This window comes from Electrona antarctica (genome assembly GCF_951216825.1).
Source record: "Electrona antarctica genome assembly, chromosome: 15".
Classification (NCBI taxonomy): Eukaryota; Metazoa; Chordata; class Actinopteri; order Myctophiformes; family Myctophidae; genus Electrona; species Electrona antarctica.
In genome coordinates, this window is record NC_136796.1 from 27,124,011 (window position 1) to 27,146,740 (window position 22,730).

The window sequence follows — 22,730 nt, forward strand, 5'->3', positions numbered from 1 at the left end:
AGCGCCTTGCCATAGATAGGCCTACAGTGTGTGTAGCCTAGCTATGCGTTTTCTAATGAGTCTGTGCTATATTGGAGAGGCCACTCTGTGTGCGCTGTGTGTTTAGTGGCTCCGTTTGACATGCTCCATATTTGAGCACATGCACCCCCACCCGCCCCCTATTAAAGTCCTCCCGGGCCAATGGGGGTCTTCCCGGGGGTCCATCCCCCACCCCCGTCATATAAAATGATTCATCGACTCAACCTCAACTTTACTGTCCGACAAGTCGACTGAGAAAAATCTCAACTCGTTAATGCCCTAGCACGCACACAGACAGTACAAAACATAATCTCCCAGTGCCTTCGGCCTGGTGGAGACAATAAACAACTGTTGACTGCATTACCAAGACATGAGTCTCAAGCAAAGAACCTTGAATACAAGTTGTATGGACTAATTAATTGGGGCATCACAACCCACCTCTGTCCCTTAGTGATGGTGACATTCTCTTGAGGCAGAGGCATGGTGGCCACACTGGATGCTGTGAATATCTTGGTCTCTGACAACTGAGAGAGAGACAGACAAGTATCAACACCAGCTGGCCTAAATGCATTAGTGGAACCATCAGTGCCTTGGCTGTGGTTTCCTACAAGTGGTTTTGAGCTCAAGAGACGACTCACATCCTCATTCCAGTCCTCAGTACCCCACTCTTCTGTTGGGGTCCTCCAGGCACCTACAGCATGAAAGAGAAATGGCTCAGTACTCACGCACAAACAGTATAAAGTTTGCCTAAAAATAAGTCACACAACTCAGACTGACTTACCAGGAGCGGAATCAAACTTGGGCTGATAGTTTGTGCTGATAGTTTGTGCCTCCTCTACTGCCGAGTATTCCAGCCCTAAATAGAAAATAAAAAGAGGGAGCTCAGTTTTCATTAATTCGTGACTGAATTTAGAGGACTAAAACTGTCATTGAAACCATATAAAGACTTCCATTGAACATACAGGTGAAGACATCTTAGCTGAAGGAGCCTCATAGATGAAGCTGGACAATAATATTTAACAAGCAGGTACCTTGTCTATGTAATTTTAGTCATAGGTTAAACATCTAGTTGATCAATTAACTTACTAGCTCCTTCCTCAGGCTCCATGCTCACTGTGTTGTTCCAGGTACTGCCCCCGCCATAGCTCTCCTCTGTCTGGGCTGCCTCAGCGTAGTCAGCAGGGTTGAATGTTCTGAGAGACAGTGATGAAGCAGGCCTTATAAGCATACATAGTCTTGTCTACAGGCCTGTCTGAAAACTCTCGAGCTCAATGTGAACACCGACCACTGGTTTACAAACAAAAAACCATGGTTCTGTGTTTTGTCAAAGCACATATAGAGTGACAGTTGCACAGGCCTCAGTCATTTGCTGCTGAAGATGAAGCTGGTTAGTCTAGTCTGGGAGCACACTCTGCATCCCTATCCAGTGGTTCAGAATAGTTTCATCCAGTCAGCCATACGCTGCCAATGTTTAGAGATGCACTGTACTAACTGAAGAAGCAAACATAAGGATGAGACGGATACCACTTGGGTGAGCAAAAGGTTCCCCTTTTCTTGGTGAAGGGGTTCTAATCTCCATTCATCCGTGAGTTTTAAGTGGGGTGTAATGTTGACATATGGTATGTCATTTGGTGGGTGGTTTTATGCAAAACTACTGACAGCACCATGTCAATTTCATGTTAATATGAGGCGTAAGGGAATTTAAACTAGAACATGGTTAGCGTTATAAGGCGTTGCTGAGCTACTGAAACTGTTGGGAGGAAGTAAGCAGGAAGTGATCATAGATGCAGGCTACCAACGGTGCATAACTAATCATCTGCAATGACAGACTTATAGGAAGCCAAGAAGCAGAAACATACCCCAAGCATTGTTTTACTTATTTTTCTTTCATCACCCCCCCCCCTCCCCCTCCAACCATGTGTTCCACAGAGCAGTAGTTTTGCAGGTTATAGACAGGAAAGAAAATCCACACACTCAAGCTTTAAGCTTCAACACTTTCCATCAGAACTTGTGGAATTTTCCTAATTTAAATCTGTAGGCTTCTAGAGGGCTTGCATGGACAGGTTGAGGCCTGAGTGTTAACATTCTGCCCATATCCATTCGCTGGAGAGCTTGGCATTTATTACTAGCATGCGCCGAATACTGCATCATCATAACTTCTGCTTTCATGGCACTGGAAAATACCACCCCCTGGCAGAAAGCAAGATTGACACACTGACACACCAATGGTGGTGCACTCACCTCTCATCTCCTGACAAATCATATCTGGGCCCTTTATCAATCTGGCTTTAAGAGGGGAAAATAATAGCAAGGATTAGAAGCAGCACAATAAAGGGGAAAGTACAGGATACATGTGTGTGTCCTCCATGCATAGTCACAACTTCAAGTCACTGTCTGCAACACTGAGCACTTTACAAAAACATACAATAAAACACTGCAAGATAGAAGCAGTGGCACTTTTCTGCAGGTGTTTTGGTTAGTCTAAAAATAGGGAACGGGAATGTCACACGTTTGTTTAATGTTTCCTTTTTATCATAAAAGCATCTGACTCACAGGGCATACAAGTTAGAAAGGCATGCATGTAGTGGGTGTGGGTGGGAAACTTAATTTCGTTTACACACTCAAATGGCTAGTAGAGTATGTAAGCAAACTTAACCGGCCACAGTTCAAATTTACCAAGTAATGTCCTGCAGCACAACCAGTTATTAGTCACATCATTTTAACATTGTGGAATTGAATCACCCCCCCCCCCCCACCACCAGACACTTTCCTAGCTGTACCATTAAATGAGGGAGAATAGCTTGAAGATACGCCTTAGAATACTATAATACACCAGCATTTGGCTATTTTGTGCGATACCAATTTCCCACCCTTCTCATGCAGCTCGTAAGCAAGGTATATAAACCACACAACCCAGAGAAACGGTGGAAGCAACAGACCCTTCAACAGGGATATGTTGAGGGACGCACTAATTATCCATCAGTCACACTACAGTATAAAGCAAGCCAAGCCAGTATGCTATCACTCAGAGTGGGCCATTAGTGTTATGTGGGTTCCAAGAAGCCAAACTTGTCAGCAGCGTATAAACAGGAATGGAAGCTGGATTTCTAAAGCCGTTCTGCAGCAGCAAATGCATTAGCCCTCCATTTACATTGTGCATCCCTACACAACCCTGAAATTACACATACACAGGTTAAACAGATGGGAGGACACACTTCAAAAGTAGATAAGAAAATCCATATTCATGGTAAACAGCCAAATTAATTGTTTACCACTGGTATCAGAAGTTATTGCAAGATTCCATTGGCCTTGGGCTGACAAGGGTGTTTGTTAGAGGTTTGGATTGGAGGTTCAGCAGACTCTTGACAGCAACTGCATTCCATACATTGTAAAATCCTGAATGTTAATGAATTTAAATTAACACTCAGGATCTTACCATTTTCTCTAGTCTCTCTAGTCTCTTGCACACCTGAAAATCTATTTTACAGGTACGCTGTTGGAGTAAACATACACATACTGTTTTCACTTTCAGGCAACATTTCTGTCAAGGACCCTCTTCATGCATAACAGACCATTTTAGTATCCAAATGGTTTAGATAATAACACTGCTGCTGCGGAATATACTGTATTCCTCCTTTAAAGAATCGTATTGAAAGAAACTAGGTTTAGCAAACAAGGTCTTTGATTAACTTAACTAAGCTAGAGGTAAGCTTGGAATCCTATAGCCCCATGACAAAAAATGAAATAAAACAACTAGTCAGTTACAAATCTTTGTGGGACCCTCGTCAACACATGATCACTGGAATTTTGCCAATATTTCATCCAAAACCCCTGGATTTGGCCCATAGTGATTTAATGACTACAAGCTGCCCTACAATTCTCTCAAACGTGTTTGCATATGGACAATACAATATTCAATTAATCAACAACCTTACTGCCAATGCAGGCTGTGCATTCCTTCATCCTATTTTCTGAATATAAATAAAGGATACCCCATACTACAAACTAGATGTTTATTTATGTGTATTTCATCCATCTCATTTCATCCCCTTTTTGCTTCCAACAGAGTGCATCCATCCTCCCTTGATGCAAGAGCAGACCTGCCAACCTTGCCAAAATTGAATTGGTACCACTTTCTCAGTTTCTGCATACGCCGCTTCGCCTGAACGTGGTCATTTCCCACTAGCCACCATATAATCAAGTTCAATAATTAATTCGCTTTTTATGAGTAATTGAAATAGATGTTTGGACTTCTAGCTGTATGAAATGCTTGCCATTAATATAGTGGTTGCAAATGTATTAATTGATTGACCGAGTCCCGTGGTGGGAGTTCTGGTCTTGGGGAATATTAGTTCCAGTGGGCACTGGGGACCACGCATTAAAAATAAATTAATCCACAAAACTAGCGCAATTTCTATTGTTGACCTATTTCTACCATATAGAGTAACTTTCGTTAAACTTTGATCCCTCTGTCACATGGTACTATTTATCTTAGTTCAGTATCACTGCGATGCAGCTTCGCAGCAGCACACTATCAAAGCTAGGTGTGCATCGGCTTCAGCTGCCCGGTCAGCTGTTTTAGCTACGAGGTGGACGGCGCTTGAAAACATTATTGTAGACTCGTTCTGGCTACTTTATAACTTTATAAGTTGTGTCACAGAGGAACATTATAGTCGTTTCAATACTTTCAAGCTAGATCTGCACATTAGCGTGACTTCAGACTACAGAAGTGATGAAGATCTTGCTTTCACTGCACAGCCGATGGGATATCGACATGGACATAGAACAGGGCGACAGGCTGAGAGCGAGAGAAGCCGTGCCAACAGCTGCAACGCGTTACCTGGTGGTGTTCTTGTACCGAGTGCGAGCCATATGCCCAAAGAGGTGGTGGAGAGCTACTGCTGACACTGTAGCTGACACTAAACGTATAAAGTAGCCGGAACGAGTCTACAAGTAAATGAACGCTGTTCACGTTGAAACCTCGTAGCTAAACAGCTGACAGAAGCGCACTTAGCTTTGATAGTGTGCTGCAGCCACAGAGTGCTGGATTCTATGCGGCGCAGTAATACTGAACACAACAAAAATAGTACCATGTGAGCGATCAACATTGAATGAAAGTTGCTCTATATGGTAGACCTGAAAATATAATAATCTAACAATATATGAAGGTACTAGTATTCGTTTAAATTGGATGCCCATAAATTACAATATAAAGAACACCTACCAGCCACAAGGGCTTGTAAATCCGACAATGTTTTCTATGCAAGCACTGTTGTGCATCCAGTGCAGTGCACCATGGTCAATGCTTTTTCATCGTCTGTGTTTTCGAACGATTCCGTTTCAGTTCGCGCAACTGTGTTGCCACTTAACTCCCACGAGCTGTGTTTACTTATACAGAGGAGGGGTAAACACTGAATGTAGCACCTTTTTTTTTATACCGCATCCCCCGAATTGCGTAGTTTTCAGCAGGCATTTTTTACCTGCATAACCGATAATTGCGTTTTAGGTTGGCAGGTATGCAAAAGGAGTGCATAAGCCCTACCTAGCTCTGTACTGAGTGAGCTGAGGGTTTCTGTGACTTCATCAGCTTGCCTTTCAAACAAGCTGCTTTGCTTAGAAGTTAGAACCAAACAAAACCAGTATCACTTTCAGTTGTCAAATGTGAAAATCTGAAGCATGTTGGAAGGAAGCCAGTGTGCCTGCAGCCTCACTAGAGGAAACCACACTGCCTCATTTTACAATCCCAACCCCCATCACAACATATAGTGCATGTGTAGTTTGCCAAATGTAGAGCTGTACAGTTAGATTTAAATGGCTGCTCTAACTTTCCCGACTTTTTGGAATAAACTCAAATAAGGAAAAGTCATCTCACTTCTGTCATGACACAGTAACCTACAACACTTTAGAAATGCCAACACACAATTATCACTGCAACCCACACACACACACACACACACACACAAACCAATGCTCTGCATAACTTGTAGGATAACACACAAATTAGAAGAAACCCATATGCAATGGCCAGAAAATGTTATGTTTCAATGTTAGCCAATTAGGTTGTTGTTGTAAATGTAGCACAATATACCCAAATTTCACTTTAACGTGGTTTGTTTGGACACCCTGCACTCTGAAGGTTTGAGTTACATAAATGCTGTGTTCGGCCCACGCTGTTCCACTCCACTGGTCGGCCAAACGTCCCGCCTCCTTTGGATTAAGGCTAAACAATAGGCTGGGGTCCTGCTCTCTGGTGACCATGGCAACAGGTAAGAGAGCGAGGAGGAACAAAAAGCCCTCTGGTTTTAGGCGACACAGGTGTTATCTTACCCCATGCCCTGTGCAGAGAACCTGCCCCCTCCTCGCCGGCCAGCTACTCCTGCAGGTGACAAGACCAGACAAATATTTTACATTCCAAATGTTAGGACTGGTTATCCTTCTTCTTGAACGCCTCATCTGATCAACTTCACACTACTGCCCATGGGAGTGTTGTATTGTGTGAAGTCACCCAAATAAAAACGCTGCAAGGGGTAGGTAACATGGACTAAATCAAAGATTTTTGGCCAAATACACTGATATTTTGACGATATTAATTTCCCATTTTCATTTGTGAAACAGCAACGAGCAGATGTGATACATTGAGCTTGTAGATCAGCCATTTTATCCATTATTTTTTGTATACCATTACTATTTTTTGTATACTATATATATATATATATATATATATACACATACACGTTAAATATTACTTTGTTCCAAGTTGTCAGCAAACTCCAATACCAGTCCTTGTGGCTTATGTGTAAATGTATGAGGCGGCATCTCTTACCCACACCCACACCCACACCCATGGCCCCTCTTCCTCTGCCTCTCCCCCTGCGGCCTCGCTCTGTGCCTCTTCCAGCAACACCACCAGCCTTGCCTCCATCCAGGCCATTCTCCTGACCACGAACTAGGGGGACAAAGTTATTAGTTAGTTTAAAAAAAATAATAAGCACTCAAAAAATCTGGAGGAGAGGAAGTAAAGTTAAAACAAATCTTATTCTATTCCATAAAAATGCCAACATGTTTTGACCGGTTATGGTTTTGAAGGGCGAGAACTGATTGAGAGTTGGATTTGTTGCCTTTTAAAAATCAGTGTCTGTTTGGCATGACAGTATCACAATATCATGTTCCGTTTAACATTTTATCACAATCCAAATCGTATCCATAACGTTAACTAGAGCAGAGCAATGTTTTGATGAGCAGGCATAATACAAGAATGGAGATGTGAGGAAATGGAAAGGAGAATACCTGCATGTTGTAATAAAATATCAATATTTGTCCCACCCCTAGTTCCCATAGAAAAGACTAGTTTCAGAACCAACTTAAAATTACTTCCTAAACGACACAATTATGTCTAGGCAACATTGAAAATGGTCTGTGTTGGCCTGGACCAGCCTAGTGGTGATCGTTTTCATATCATATATAGGCCTACTGTACAGTGGGTTTTGCCGGCCCGTCACCGTCACTCAATGTAGATGCGGTGGCAGCATTCAAGAAAGATTTTCGCTCAATGGGGACAACTACAGTGTGTAAATACATGACTTACTATTGGTGAGTTTATTACTGTAGTTTGTTCAAGTTTGGAGACGTGTCGTCATGTCGTCCAGTACAGTAGCAGGACTCCCTCCTGCCCATTATTATATCCACAGTTTGGTAACACTACAGTAGCTCTTGCCATGATGTCATGTTTCATATTCATCTTTCTTTATGCTTATCCAAAAGGTGCAAGCGTGCAGCATTATTGAAAACAAACAGCTATGTCGCAAACATAGTTATAATGGTCGCGATGGAGTGAGGTTGATTTCATAGCCTGCTACCATGTAATCATAATCTAGCTCCTTCTAACGCTATGGATCAGAGCTAATCATAACCAAAGGGACTGTGGTTGTTGAACATATAGGCTTTTATGAATTGAATGAATAACATTGTGGATACATTTCTTTTCAACCAGCGCCGTCCCGTCACCCTGTGTGTCTCTCCTCCGCTCTGCTCTCACCAACCAACAACGTAACATGCTATGCTGCGCCGTAGAATGGTGTAGCACATCTAAAATAGCAGATCTACAAACCACACCAAAGGGTCAAGACGGTTTTAGCGTTGTCCCGGTGTGATATGTCTTGTTGCACGTTGATCTTGGAATTCAATGGCCCAAACCACACCAAAGGGTCAAGACGGTTTTAGCATCAACTCCTTTGCAACGGTTTGGACCCAAGGTGTTGCATGGTGACCCTTTGGTGTAGTTAGGGCTTACAGGCTCACAACGCGTCCATCCATGAGGCATTGTGGACTTTAACAGCTTTTGAACTGCTTGTCACCGGCTCTGCCTATAGGGGGTGTAGTGACGCATTCGGTAGGATTTTGGCTTATTTGGGCACCATCTTCCTGCCTACATGTAGGCTAGTAGGATGCTAGGCTACTTGGCTGCCAGTCTGTAGTTCGTAAGTTTGCTTGTCAGTGACGCTGGTATGCACACCGTCCGTCACTGCAGTACACCATCTTCCATCTCTCCTATCTTTGACTTGTCACATCTCTTCTACTCTATCGCTCTGGATCGACAGCGGCATTATTATTAGCCGTTAGAAAATTTTCGGGTGTTCTGATCTGATAGCCGCCTCCCCTCCCTTCCAGTCACGTCAAAACAGTTCTCAATGTTTACATCTTACTTGACGAGAAGACATGTGGCACCCAAACCAGTTTTTATTTAATTATTTTATATCTACAATGGTATATATCTCCACAGTGAGGCTGGAACATGTAGCCTAGCAGCCTACCTGTACTACTATATCCTACTGGTAGGCAGGAAAATGGCAACCAGAATAACCCGTTCTGAGCGAAACTCCTCCCTACGCTCTGGCCCTATAGTTAACCCTTTACTTGCTGGTTGTTACAGAACAGTGTTTTAATGCTTGATTGGATGAATACAAATATGATATTTTACCGCAGAATAATCGACTAGTATTTATAATAAATGCCATTTATTTTTATCTGGATTGGTAAGTGGATCGGTGATGTAGTTTGGAACATAATGCTACTTGGGTAAAAACACAGAACTCTACAGTAAAACAATTCTCCATGTCCATGCAAAAAAAGGATACACAAGCCAACAATCAAGCTAAGAGATACTTGCTGTTGGCCAGTGAAGCAATGAAAACCAAAACCAAAAACAAAAATTTAAAAAAGGAAGCTCACACTCTCGTCCCCTGCTGGCGCCGCGGCCTCTACGTGGGGCCCCACCTCGACGGCGTGCAACATCCCTCTCTCCTTTGTCCCTGTTCTCTTTTCCTTCCTCTCCAGTCTCAGCCTGGCATGTCTCCTTCTGACCAGACACCCCTTTCTTCTTCCCCACCATCTCCCAAGATTCCTAGGGAAGAGGTGGAGAACACAGTAATATTTTTCTGACAGAAAGTTTTAGGTGACCAAACAAGGAAAAGACACAAGAAAGCAAGCTGTGCGATTGTTCATTAAAATCCATGGTTTATCCACATAAATGGCATAAGTCACACACACATGCTAATAAAATGTATTTCCAAAATTCCAAAATGTGGTGCCTCGGTTTTAAGTTTTAACCAATGGGAGTCAAACTTTAAAAATTCTTCGCCTTCTTATGCATTAGGGATTTTTTTTATTTTTAAAGTGTACACATGTTAGCATTTAACCCTAGTCTGATATACAATTTAGGCATTTAGCAGACGCTCTTAATCTTAAAACATTCACTGCCAGGTTTCAATTATTCCAAAACAGCCCGTGGTTTTCAGTGAAATCCTAAGGCCCATCGGGATCCGAGAGGTGAACCGGATGTAGGAAAACGCTGTGTGTTGTGACAGACGTTTCTTTCACCCGAAAAATAAATGTTGCAAATAATCTATAAATTGAAAACTATACAACCTACAGCATGCCAGTCAACAAATTAACCTGGCATCTGTCTACATAACATGCTATCTAAATTAAAATGAATAAATTGAACCTTTGCATAAGCCTGCAAGGTCGTCAAGGTTAGGGGAAAGTGCTATGGAAGTGCTACAGCCTAACGTGGAGCCTGAAGAGGCGAGTCTTCAGATTACGGCATAATATTTATACAAATTAATATGGTAACGCACATCATGAGCCTTGCACATAGCAACGGTATGTAGTGCAACTAACATCAGTACGTGAACACGGTGAACAAAGCCATCCATGTCACTATGGAGTGAACAGAGTATTCAAGGTGAACAGCATCCAAATAAAGTTGATTAATGAACAAGAAAAAGGGGTGATCCGAAAAAAAGAACATAGGGCGGATAAAAAAAAATCAGGGTACATTATTAACACCCCGAACGCCCGGGGTTATTTAATTCATTAAATCATAGCACCCAGCGATTTATAGCAGCGGAGCACTTTTACCGGCGGACCGGATGTTATCCCGGATGTGGCTGAAGCAGCTACATGTAGCCAAAACACTCTAGAGGCGGGATGTATGATTAATTCTACCGCGACTAGCAACGGGACCGCGGTGGGCCGACTAACACATGATCTTTGCTTAGAATTGGACGGGATGATTTAGATCAAGAGTTATTAACGTTTTAAGATTTTCGGTCTCGTCGGCTAAACAGGGGGGGGGGACATTTTCGATGACATCCCACTGTTGCACAACATCGAATGTTGCACAACAGGCGCTCCCAGGCTGTGGAGCGATGTGATCCGTTTTGATATCAATAACCTCCGTCCTTTTGATCAATCGTCGTCCTGGGCGCTGGGCGTTACTAATTGAAAGGACGGTGAACTTCATCCTGTGCGTTCAGGGTGTTAAAGTTAAAACGCTAATTAAGTACTTTATCAGGAAGGACAAATACTCCTAAGATTCTTATAGTTAGTCTTATGGCTGTCATCTGGTCCTGTGTATCGCCATTTACTCCAGAGCCTGGCCCTCAAACAAAGCCCATATATATATATATGGTACTCACAGTGTCTGGGCTTCCCTCCAGCAGGACGTTGATGGCTCTGTTAACATCCCCATTGCAGTCATGCAGTGCGATCATAGACTCATCCTGGTCCTTGCCTGTGATGTCAATCAGCTGGAAAATGTAGAGAGAAATGAAGAGATGAGGCACTGCCCCCAAAATACAAAGACTCAAAGCTGTGTAAACCATCAACTTTAATAGCAGCAAACTGTGTGGGGTGGTATTGTTGTTCTAGGCATTTCTATGCTGTATTGATAGCTCCAATGAAAGACTACATTTATCAAAGTTAAATTTAATTTTTAATTAACTCCCTTTTACTAGTGTAAACAAATAGTGTCTTGTTGGCTCTAGTCTGCATCTAGTCTTGGTTCTGATAGAAGGCTATTTATTTGTACAAAACCATTAACACAGTACCAATGCCTTTGTTTACTCATGACAGCTGCAATCTGCTTGGCAGCAAACAAACTGGACATGTATCAAATTATTTTCCCAACGTTCTGTATATATGGTCACAAGAATTGAGGGCTGTTATTCAAGCAACAATAAATTGGATGAACCTGATCTGATGATAACCCTGGCTTCATAGGCCTAAGAAAATCTCATTGTTGTGCAATACTGATTTTACAGAGACTAAAGAGGGAAGCTATGTGTCCTGGAGCAATGAGATAGTGTGCCACTGACTTCTCACCTGCTTGACCTTCTCTTCAAAGTCAGCATCATTGTGGTCTGAAATCATCTGCGCGAGTCGGATCTGCTCAGCGGTGGCCTATTATAGGAAAAAAAAGTCGTTAAACAGAATGTGAGAGTACGTTCCAGAGACTATTTGTATACCTTTTTGTTATCACTCAGGGAAATTCTATTTTATTGGGTAGGCCCTAAAATTATGATCAGTGAATTATTTTGGGTAGTTCTTATTCCGGCCTGATGACTACACACCAGTGACTACAACATGACGTGAGATATCATCCTCTCCCGACCGGATCACATGGCGATTTAGTAATACAGACCAGGCTTTGCTCTGTAAAACACTGACAATGTGTTTTGTTCTATGTAAATCTGATTAATATACTAATATACTACGCTAATGACTATAAATCACTGATCCTCTTAGGTAGGGTTCTGAGATCAAATTATCCACCTGATAAATTCTGACTGCCTGTCAAGTCTGTTCCTTTGCCAACCACTAGGCTACAAGGCATTTACTGAAATTGAAAATGTCCAAATACAGTGGAATTTACCACCCAGAATGTTGGTGGATGGACAAGGTTTAGTTTCCTGCCCACTCCTGTGAGAAAGATTGAATCTCTTTGCTACCTATGTTACAGGTGGTTATGGTAGGGTAAATGTGGGTACCTGGGGCCTCTGCTTATGCTGTGTCTGGCTCTGTGTCTGGCCTTGTGTCTGCTCCCAGCTGCCCCGGGCTCTGGTTCCGCCCACGGACGTCATCATTTACAGTATATACAAATAACAGTATTTACAAAGGAATGACACCTGAAGGGGATACATTTATGTTATAGTTACAAATAACCATGAGAAATGCATGTACCGTACATAACAAAATATACACTAAACACACACTAGGTTCCCAGGGCATTTCAAGGAGGGGTTGGAGTAACAGTGGATGCCAAGCCATGGCATCGATAACGACAGTGGGGTACTAAAACATGCAACCATCAGGGTTGCCATGTTGGCTTGCTTCCCACAAATTGTTTTTTTGGTGGCTTGTTTTGAATATCAAACAAGCCAAGATTTCTTTGATATATATGTAATAAATACCCATAGGTTTGGGGAAGTGTGACTGGCACAGAGACAGAATGGGTCTGGTGTCTCTACTATGTGTGTAATAGTATAATAAATGACCAAAACATTCATAATTGTAGATACACAGTATTTAAAATGATAAATGCATCAACTATTTATTTATTAGTATTATATAGCGATATTATTGGACTTGGCATATTTCTCTCGCTAAGAGTTGGCTTGTTTTTGGAGGTGGGTTGGCTTATTTCTCTCACAAGAGTTGGCAACACGGCAACTATGCATATATAGTAGAAACAGATTATTGTACGGCTACTGCGGTTTTTCAACGCGCTGTTTTGGTGGCGGGGTCTCTGCCGGGAAATAGTGTGTAGCGTGGCATCTGGCATGCATGGGACCGTTGAGGTGTACCACGCATGTAGTTACATTGTGTACGTGTTTGTATTAAGTGTATAGACCCAGCAGCACAACCTTCTTGTACAATATCATACATCAAACTACAATCTCAAAGCAGCAGGGTAAAAAAACATGAATTTGTTCCGACGACATTGATGTGCGGTGAACGATTCAGGATGTACACAAACATCACAGTGCCAGTACATAGCAGTACACGACACGCACGCAGAGCAACAGAGACGCACGGCCATCCATCCGCTCGGTAACTAAACGGTAACGCTGGTTAACGTTACGTAAACGACCACTTCTTGAGGACAGCCTGGCCCTGAATTAAAGCCTACGTCCAGGGCCTGTCTGTCGGATATATCCACATCAAATAACCACAACCACATGGCAAACATGCTAACGTGCTAATGTGTTGCTGGTTGGGGGGGGGTGCCCGTCGTCGAGTCTCAGTCAGACTCTCGGAGCAGAGGGGCTTCCGCTTCTTCTCGCAGCCTCATGGCGAGCGAGAGCCAGGCTAGGACGTATCTTCTTAGTGAGACAAATATACGTTATTTTCAAATGAAAGATGGCATTGTCTTTTTTTGCAGCTGAAAATTGCGTCATATAGTGAAGTTTAGTTAAGACTAGCTAGCCTTCTAGGAAACGACATCACCACCAGGGTTGTGTGGGTAACGTTAGCTGGTTGGCTACTAGTGGTAACAGTAACCTGCCAACAAGCGAGCTAACCCGAGTCTGTATTCCACCACACAGTGCACTTCACCGTCACGTAAACACCCCAAATACGACTGACGGGGTCTGGAAATACCCCACAAATATGCCCTGCCATACTAGCCATCTGTCAGATATGATTTTGGCGAGTGTTAACGATGCTACACCGTTAGCACACCACCACCATGAAACACCATCGCTGTTCAGGTTATCCCCAAATACACCAATGTCTGCCGGGTTCAAAGAAAGACCAGACACCGAGGCTCGCGGCTGGCCTGCAAGGCCCCGAGCTCACATGAAAATAAATAACAGGCGATCATACTAACCAGAAACCAGGTTCAACCGAAAGATTTCCTGCAAAACAACCGACCGAATGGTCTCGTCGTCGACCTCCTAGACGAGAGAATATGCGACCCCTGGCCCTATCCCCGACGTTTAAAGAGCAGAAAATACAGTGAACCGACTCGCGCAGACAATAAAAGCGAGAGACTCGGAATTTACCTGTTTCTTTTCCACTCTGACACTACAGATAGCTGGGTCACGTGGTTAACACGCTGGGGGCTTCAAGGAAACTGTCTGGAGCCACTGCACACTATCACAACACCACATACTTTATTACTTTTAAATGCAACATACAGCATTTAAAAAAAAAATCAAATCACAACATACATTATACATACAACAACATTTAACAATAAAACCGCATGATTATCATTATCACATGTACTTTAACTCAACATGTGTAATTATCTACACATGTAGATATCTATGTATCTATCGATCGATCTATCTATCTCTTTCTCTCTCTATACAGCACCTTTTCAAAAAATTTGAATATTGTGTAAAAGTTCATTTTCTTCCCAAATAAAATTCAAAAAGTGAAACTTTCATATATTCTCAATTCATTGTGCATAACGTGAAGTATTTAAAACTGTTTTTGTTTCAATCTTGATGATTATGGCATACAGCTCATGAAAATCAAAAAATCCTATTTCAAAATATTAGAATATTTTACGATAGGCCCTACCACTAAAAAAAATATATTTTTTAAGAGAAATGTCGACCATCTCTCAAGTTTATTAAAGGGGAATACCACTAATTTTGAACATTTTACCATGCCATTAATACACCTTAGAGCTGTTGTGTGGAAATAATTTAAAAAAGTCCCCCCCATTCTGTGTTTCCTAGAACTGGAGGTATGAAAAAAATCATTAACATTGTGAATCACATCTTGATGATGTCATCAAGATGTGATTCACAATGTTAATGATTTTTTTTCATACCTGCCAACAGCTCAAAGGTATATTAATGACATAGTAAAATGTTGAAAATGAGGTATTCCCCTTTAATGTATGCAGTCAATACTTGGTCTGGGCTACTTTTGAACAAATTATTTCATCAATGAGGCGTGGCATGGAGGTGATCAGCCTTTGTTCCCTGTTGAGGTGTTTATGGAAGCCCAGGTTTGCTTTGATAACAGCCGTAAGTTAATTTGTATTATTGAATCTAGTACCAGTTACAGTTTTGGCTCTGTGGGCAGGTGCCAAGTGCTGCTGGAAAAGGAAGATCAGCATCAACATAAAGCTTGTCAATGTACGGAGGCACACAGTGCTGTAAAATATCATAATAGACAGTTGTGTTGAGACTCTGGACTCTGGATAAAACACAGTGATGTTTTAGGCCATGTTATCTGCTGGTGTTGGTCCACTGACAGTGAAAACTTAACACTGGTTTCAACACACCCTTCTTTTTGGAGTAGGCCTACATGGTGCTTCAGTATGTTGACAAGCTTCATGGAGATGCTCCTTTCCAGCTTGATTTGGCACCTGCCCACAGTGCCAAAACTAGGCTACTAGTAACTGGTGTACTGACCATGGTATTACTGTGCTGATCTGAACCCCACAGAGAATCTAGGTTGTATTGTCAAGAGGAATGTGTGAGACAGTAGATTCAACAATACAAATTAACTTTGTATTAACTTACGGCTGTTATCAAAGCAAACCTGGGCTTCCATAACACCTCAACAGTGAACAAAGGCTGATCACCTCCATGCCACGCCCATTGATGAAATAATTTGTTCAAAAGTAGCCCAGATCAAGTTGACTGCATACGTTAATATACTTGACAGATTTCGTTTAAAAAAAAATATTTTTTTAGTGCTCTTGTAAAATATTCTAATATTTTGAAATAGGATTTTTTAGATTTTCATGAGCTGCATGCCATAATCATCAAGATTGAAACAAAAAAAGGTTTTAAATACTTCACTTTATGCACAATGAATTGAGAATATATGAAAGTTTCACTTTTTGAATTTTATTTGGGAAGAAAATGAACTTTTACACAATATTCTAATTTTTTGAAAAGGTGCTGTATAGAGAGAGAAAGAGATAGATAGATAGATAGATAGATAGATAGATAGATAGATAGATAGATAGATAGATAGATAGATAGATAGATAGATAGATAGATAGATAGATAGATAGATAGATAGATAGATAGATAGATACCGGTAGATAGATGTGTGTGTGTGTGTGTGTGTGTGTGTGTGTGTGTGTGTGTGTGTGTGTGTGTGTGTGTGTGTGTGTGTGTGTGTGTGTGTGTGTGTGTGTGGGGCCTGTGTTAATTCAGCTGATCACTCTGTTTCACATTCGATGTACAAAAATGCTGCTATTGGGGAGGATGTTTTAAAATTCACCATCAAAGTAAGACTGCAAGTATTACCAACCACGTACAATCTGTCAATCTGGTATCCCGACACCCACACTCCACTCTGTATAAACCATCATGATTCTAATCAACACCTAGAATCCATTGCACACATAACAAATAGTTGAATCAATATAAGGTTTAACCCCCAAAAAATTGATACAAAAGGTTTTTCAATGGATTCTGGTAGTATTGGGCATGGGCATTTTCAAGATTCCCAGACAGAGTTTAAAATGGCCATATCTAAAATGGGAAAACATTTTCAAAGTATTTTTCAACTTATTCTAGTACCTCTGGACATGATTAAGAACATACTACAAATTTAGGAGAATATACCTTTGGGAAAGGCGTCATTTCCAAGATGACGTTAAAAATGGCAGGCTTATAAAGCTTATAAACGGCTATACTGTATATCTCAATTGAAAAGAAATATAAAAAAGATTTTTCACTTGATTCTTGTACCTGTAGACATGCTTATGAACATACAAAAGATTTAGGAAAATACACCTTCCGGAAAGGCTTCATTTTCAAGATGCCGTTCAAAATGGAAGCCGGCACCGCTATACTGTATATCTCAATAGAAAAAATTGATACAAAAGATTTTTCACTTGATTCTGGTAGTATTGGCCATGCTAAATAACATACTAAAAGTCTACCAAAATCTATTTTCAGGAAAGGCTTCATTTTCAAGATGACGTCCAACATGGCAGCCGTGGCAGCCAGCCAAGCTTAAATTGGCTATACTGTATATCTCAATAGAATATATTTATATTAATGATTTGTCACTTGATTCTGGTACCTGTGGACATGCTTATGAACATAACAAAAATCTAGGAAAATATACCTTTGGGAAAGGCTTAATTTTCAAGATGGTGTCCAAAACGGCATCCGGGAGCTTAAAATTGTTATATCTCAATCCATCTTGAAAATGAAGCCTTTCCTGAAGGTAGATTTTGGTAGACTTTCAATTTTTTCTATTGAGATATACAGTATAGCGGTGCCGGCTTCCATTTTGAACGGCATCTTGAAAATGAAGCCTTTCCGGAAGGTGTATTTTCCTAAATATTTTGTATGTTCATAAGCATGTCTACAGGTACAAGAATCAAGTGAAAAATCTTTTGTATAATTTCTTTTCAATTGAGATATACAGTATAGCTGTTATAAGCTTTATAAGCCTGCCATTTTTAACACCATCTTGGAAATGACGCCTTTCCCGAAGGTATATCTTCCTAAATTTGTAGTATGTTCTTAAGCATGTCCAGAGGTACTAGAATAATCTTGAAAATGACGGCTTTCTGGGGAGTAGATTTTGGTAGACTTTTAGTATGTTATTTAACATGCCCAATACTACCAGAATCCATTGAAAAACCTTTTGTATCAATTTTTTGGGGGTTAAACCTTATATTGATTCACCTACATACAAAAATGTGTATATTGCTCGCCACGACCGGATTGTTGACCTATATAATAATAATATATACCTAGTGTCTGATGCAATTCGAAAGTATGTGCCATCTAGTGCAGCAATGTATAAACATTCAAGAGTGTTACCAGATTGGTTTAGCTGTGCATGTGATGTCTTTGCTAACATCCCAAATACACCTGATGTTGTCTTTGTCTTTGTTGACACCAGTCACAAGGAGGTCCTGATTCTGGAGGTGGGCTGTGTCTTTGATTTGTATGGACCAGGCATTCCAAGATAAACATTCTAAGTATCAACCATTACTTGGAAGTATAACAAACCTGAGGTATCGCTGTAGATTAATGCCATACTGATATTCGGAAGCCTGGGCCATGTGCATAAACTGACCACGAGTGGCCTAAGAATAGCTGGCATGACAAAAAGCAAAGCCTACAACTTGCTAAATACTGTTCTGTTTCGGCTGTTATAGGCAGTTTGTCTGTGTGGAGGAGGAGGTGCCATGAACATGAACTGTCACTGTGTGTGTGTGTGTGTGTGTGTGTGTGTGTGTGTGTGTGTGTGTGTGTGTGCGTGCGTGCGTGCGTGTGTGTCAGTTGCTTGTTACTATGTATAATATATAAATTATTCTTTGTTTGATACAAAGTGAAGATATGCATGCAATTGTCGTGTCATTCATTTTTACTTTCTTAGGTTATTCTAACAGTATTCTAGAGTTTAATTTCTAGTGTTGTTTTGACCGGGCATTGTACACTGTTATTACGGTATTCTGGAGCGTCGTAAACAATAGCATCATCTCGCGAGACCATCAGGTTAAGCCTTGATAGGCATAGATCATATACTCTATGGCATAGATATATATTGAGAGGCACCCAGCTTGCATTGTAAACCTTGTTCGACCAATAGCATCCCATCCAGCGAGAAACGAAGGTGCACTTGTCTTGTCTTGTGCTGCGGCAAGGCATCTAAATTGGACAATGCAGTGCACTTACACTATTTGAAAATGAGTAGGATCCATGACCCCTTTTATTTAGCAATATGGTCTTAACGGTAAAAGGGAATTTACATGTTTTAGTTGCAAGACAGCCAAATTGAACATCAAACGGGTAACGTTAGGTAAACATGCACAGCTAGCTACGGTAGCTAACATTAACCTGATCACATACGGTACAGATCTGAGTGAGTCTGTTATCTAAAACGTCTGAATCAGACAAACAATGGCAGAATCATTATCTGGAGTTAATGTAGTTCTGGTCATGGCCTATGGCAGTTTGGTAAGTTTTTAATTTTAACTGGCAGTATTGGATATCTAGCATATCGAGTCTGACTTTCCTTTTGTATCTGATCATATGTCAAAATGGATAAAATATCTATATAGCCTAAGATTTAGACTCTCGTATATCATGTAGGCCTATTGATAAAATACATATAAGATAGTCTTCTTGATCCAGGGCTAGTATTATTATCCATCAAGTGTTTGAACGCTTTCTCCAGAGTTATGTGTATGTTGACCACCCGCGGATTGTACGTTTTCAGGTGTTTGTGCTGCTCTTCATCTTTGTCAAGAGGCAGATCATGCGTTTTGCAATGAGATCTCGCCGGGGTCCCCATGCCCCTATCGGGCATAATGCTCCTAAGGTAACGTATACGACCCTGTAATACACAGTCACAGACATCCTCATGCAATATAAAGCTTTAACCCTAAAACACTAAACCCCAGACAATTATATATTTTACATTTTCATAATGTTGTTGATGTCTGAGGTGGGTCACAGTGGGTGGGTCTTTCAGTACCTTGAATCATGATGCTCAAGAAGGTAGGTTTGTTTCCCTGCCCACATGGTATTTTTTAAAGGGATATTTTTAAAATAATAGGCATACCCACATTTTCACCGATTTTTCACTCTCATTTACAAATGGATAATTGAACAGAGGGTGTTAATGTAGTGTATGTACAGGTCTGTTAATATGGCAGTTCATGGGTCATGTGTTGATGGGTTACAGGGTGTAAGAGAGGGGATCGATACAAGACTGTCCAGGGTGCAGGAAATCCGTTTTGAACCTCGCCTGCTCTCATTAGAAGATGACAGGATACAAAATGATGCACAGATCAGTGAGTTTGCAAATTGAAGTTTGTTCTGTTATTACAATCAAGTTCCTGAAATCTTGAAGAATGGCTTAAAAACATGTCTATAATCCACAGGCTGCTATAACTACCTGTACAGAATGAAGGCTTTGGATGCTATTCGTGACTCAGGTGAGAGATGTATCTTGATGTCTGCATTTTTCTCCTTAGCAATCAACCATGATATGGTTTCTGAAATTCATACACCTTATTCCATTCACCTTATTTCAATCAATGATTAATGCATGCAGAGCACATTGCCTTGGGGTGGGGAAGCACTCAACCAATGGCATGTGTTTGATCTTATTTCTCACACTTTTCTGTTCGTATCCCCGGACCGGCACGTTAAAATTACCACCGCTGAAGTGCCCTTGAGCAAGGCATTGAACCACTACCATGAAATGTTCTATGAGCAGGGCCTGGCTGTAAACAAGTATCTGATGCTTAGTCCAGTTACCCTGGGTAAATATAGTAACTTTGCTTTTTGCATCCATTACCCATTTTCTAGGAATTCCACTGCAGGATTTCAGCCGGAGTCCCAATGCTTTCACTGGACGAAGCTTTCGGAATTGGCTGCTAGAGCTTCGGAACTCCCATTCTCTGATTAAGAGCAGCCGCAGTGCACTCATTGACAGCTTGCTGGAGGGCTATGACAATGCTCGCCATGGAACTGGGGTGTGTAACAACCACAGTGTGTGTTAAAAATGTAATTGAAGACTTGATTGTGTTTGTGGAGCTGTTGCCCCGTGCCCCGTGACCCAACTACGGATAAGTGGTTGAAGATGGATGGATGGATGAATGGAGTGTGTTTAGATAAGAACGTTTTTGAGCGTGTGTGTGTGTGTGTGTGTTTGGGGGGGTATGTAATTTGAGTCATTGATTGTGACAACATACTACCGATGACTTGACTTTCACTCTTCGTTCCAGGTTTTTGGGGAAGCGGAGTTCCTGAAATACCAGATGGCTCTCAATGAACTAGCTGATGTGTAAGTGTTGTGTGGCCAGGCCTTAGAAGCTGCTTAATTTTCTGAGTATGCTCAGTACATTACTACTGCGACTACTATATAATAATGTCTACTACTATGACTATGGTGCTCAGAGCTCTGAGACCACTTGAACCCCAGCATCCATTTTCTGGTGGAAACATTAGCCATAAATAGCAGCTGTACAATCTCACAACACGGGAGCAGGGACGAAATGTTCTTATAATCATCAAGGGGGCTCGAGCCCCGCAGCCCCCACGTAGTCGTCGTCTATTATTATAGATTTGGTGTAGAGTCAAATAAAAACTTGAGTACAATTGCTACTCGGGTCCATTTCTCTAAGAATAGAGGATTTAAGTTAAGATTCTAAAATACAAATGTAGATGTATGATACAACCAATCACAATTGACAGTATAATCAGAGAATACTGATACATTCACTGTAAATAAGTAATATGTTTTCTGATTCCTCCTACTACTACTACTACTACTACAAATAATAATAATATTTATATAATCCCTCTTCTGTGTCCATTCTCAGGGTGAAGGCTTACTCCAGCACCACCAGTCTAGACCAACATCACCAGTCTGCAGCCAAGGACCTGACGGGGTCTCCTGTCTGCAGCACCCCTTCCACCATCCAGGTCACCTATCTGCCCTCCACTGGCCAGCGCAGCAAAAGACCAAAACATTTTCTGGAACTCAAGAGCTTTAAAGACAACTACAACACATTGGAGAGTACTCTGTGAAAGACTGAGATTTTGACTGACTGACTTGACTGAACTCCCTTTGAGACCTGGTTTTGTCATGAATCAAAACATAATTATTGTAACTTCTAAGTGATGCTGTAATTTCCACATTGAAAGAAACAATCAATGTATTCTAAAAAACTGGCCTTCAAATGAACTTTTAACAATGGAGAATTGTGACTATTTAAACTGCAATTTCTTCCTTTTTTTAACTTAACTTTTTTTTAACCAGGCAGTAGTCACTTGAGATCAAATATTGTTCCTAAATACATCAAAGGAGTAGTTCACCCATTTTCTATCAATTACACACCCCATGAAGCCCCATTTTGTTTTTGTCACATTAAGTCAATGATTTGATAACTGGTTTTGTCTCCGGTAGGAGACAGAAAGGAGACTCTTTGTGTCTCCATAGGGAACCACTGCTGGTCATAAAATTGTTGTCTTAGGAATGCGACAAAAACGAAAAAATATCCATGAATTCAAGTCTTCATAGGGTTGATTAATCGATAGCAAGTCATTTTGGGGATGAACTATCCCTTTAAGCCTCTATTCCCTGTTCCCCTTTCAAGTAAAGAAAAATACTTTGTTGCTAAAGCCATTTAAAACGTAAACATCTTACTGCAACCACAATTTTAATTTACATTTTGTTCTTTCCATGGGACCTCGACCTAATGAGCTTGTTTCTTAAGAATGTGATTGTGAATGTAGCCAATGCTGATTTTTGTAAAACCAACTAAGTGGCCGTTAGCCTCAGCACGAATGCAAACAAAATTATGTAAATGTACATTTTCATTCATGGACTGTATAGATGTAAAATAGTATTTATATGACATAAATTATTTAATTTAAAAGTTCTTAAATGTGTGATTATTACATCTCGTGATT

At 41.0% G+C, this 22,730-nt stretch overlaps 2 protein-coding genes across 10 annotated transcripts in view; one reads left to right on the forward strand and one right to left on the reverse strand.

Annotated features, from left to right (window-relative positions):
• The window catches only part of ubap2l (ubiquitin associated protein 2-like), a 36,200-nt gene extending 21,752 nt beyond the window's left edge, over window positions 1-14,448 (reverse strand). For 2 of the 9 annotated variants that reach the window (XM_079523031.1, XM_079523024.1), the window contains exons 1-12: window positions 14,189-14,347; window positions 12,348-12,485; window positions 11,683-11,760; window positions 10,998-11,108; window positions 9,247-9,418; window positions 6,842-6,964; window positions 6,346-6,394; window positions 2,260-2,304; window positions 1,105-1,211; window positions 800-874; window positions 657-709; window positions 457-542 (exon numbers count right to left, since the gene is read on the reverse strand). In XM_079523031.1, coding sequence (XP_079379157.1) covers window positions 457-542; window positions 657-709; window positions 800-874; window positions 1,105-1,211; window positions 2,260-2,304; window positions 6,346-6,394; window positions 6,842-6,964; window positions 9,247-9,418; window positions 10,998-11,108; window positions 11,683-11,760; window positions 12,348-12,443 — 995 coding nt within the window. In that variant the 5' untranslated portion in view covers window positions 12,444-12,485; window positions 14,189-14,347. The other 7 variants (XM_079523030.1, XM_079523028.1, XM_079523025.1 and 4 more) reach the window with 6 other exon arrangements.
• A 4,404-nt stretch (window positions 14,449-18,852) lies between these two features.
• On the forward strand, window positions 18,853-22,136 carry ltap1 (lipid transport auxiliary protein 1). The gene is made up of 7 exons (XM_079523345.1): window positions 18,853-19,262; window positions 19,525-19,626; window positions 19,993-20,101; window positions 20,192-20,245; window positions 20,622-20,788; window positions 21,041-21,099; window positions 21,638-22,136. Exons 1-7 carry the CDS (start codon window positions 19,206-19,208, stop codon window positions 21,843-21,845), a joined length of 756 nt encoding a protein of 251 aa, XP_079379471.1. The 5' UTR covers window positions 18,853-19,205; the 3' UTR covers window positions 21,846-22,136.
• Window positions 22,137-22,730: the final 594 nt, after the last annotated feature.

What these genes read in the sequence shown, in the direction of transcription:
- ltap1 (XM_079523345.1), top strand. Translation starts at nt 19,206, where the DNA reads ATGGCAGAATCATTATCTGGAGTTAATGTAGTTCTGGTCATGGCCTAT. An exon ending in GGATGCTATTCGTGACTCAG is followed by an intron (nt 20,246 to 20,621) that starts GTGAGAGATGTA and finishes CCCATTTTCTAG; the next exon opens with GAATTCCACTGCAGGATTTC. An exon ending in CTCAATGAACTAGCTGATGT is followed by an intron (nt 21,100 to 21,637) that starts GTAAGTGTTGTG and finishes GTCCATTCTCAG; the next exon opens with GGTGAAGGCTTACTCCAGCA.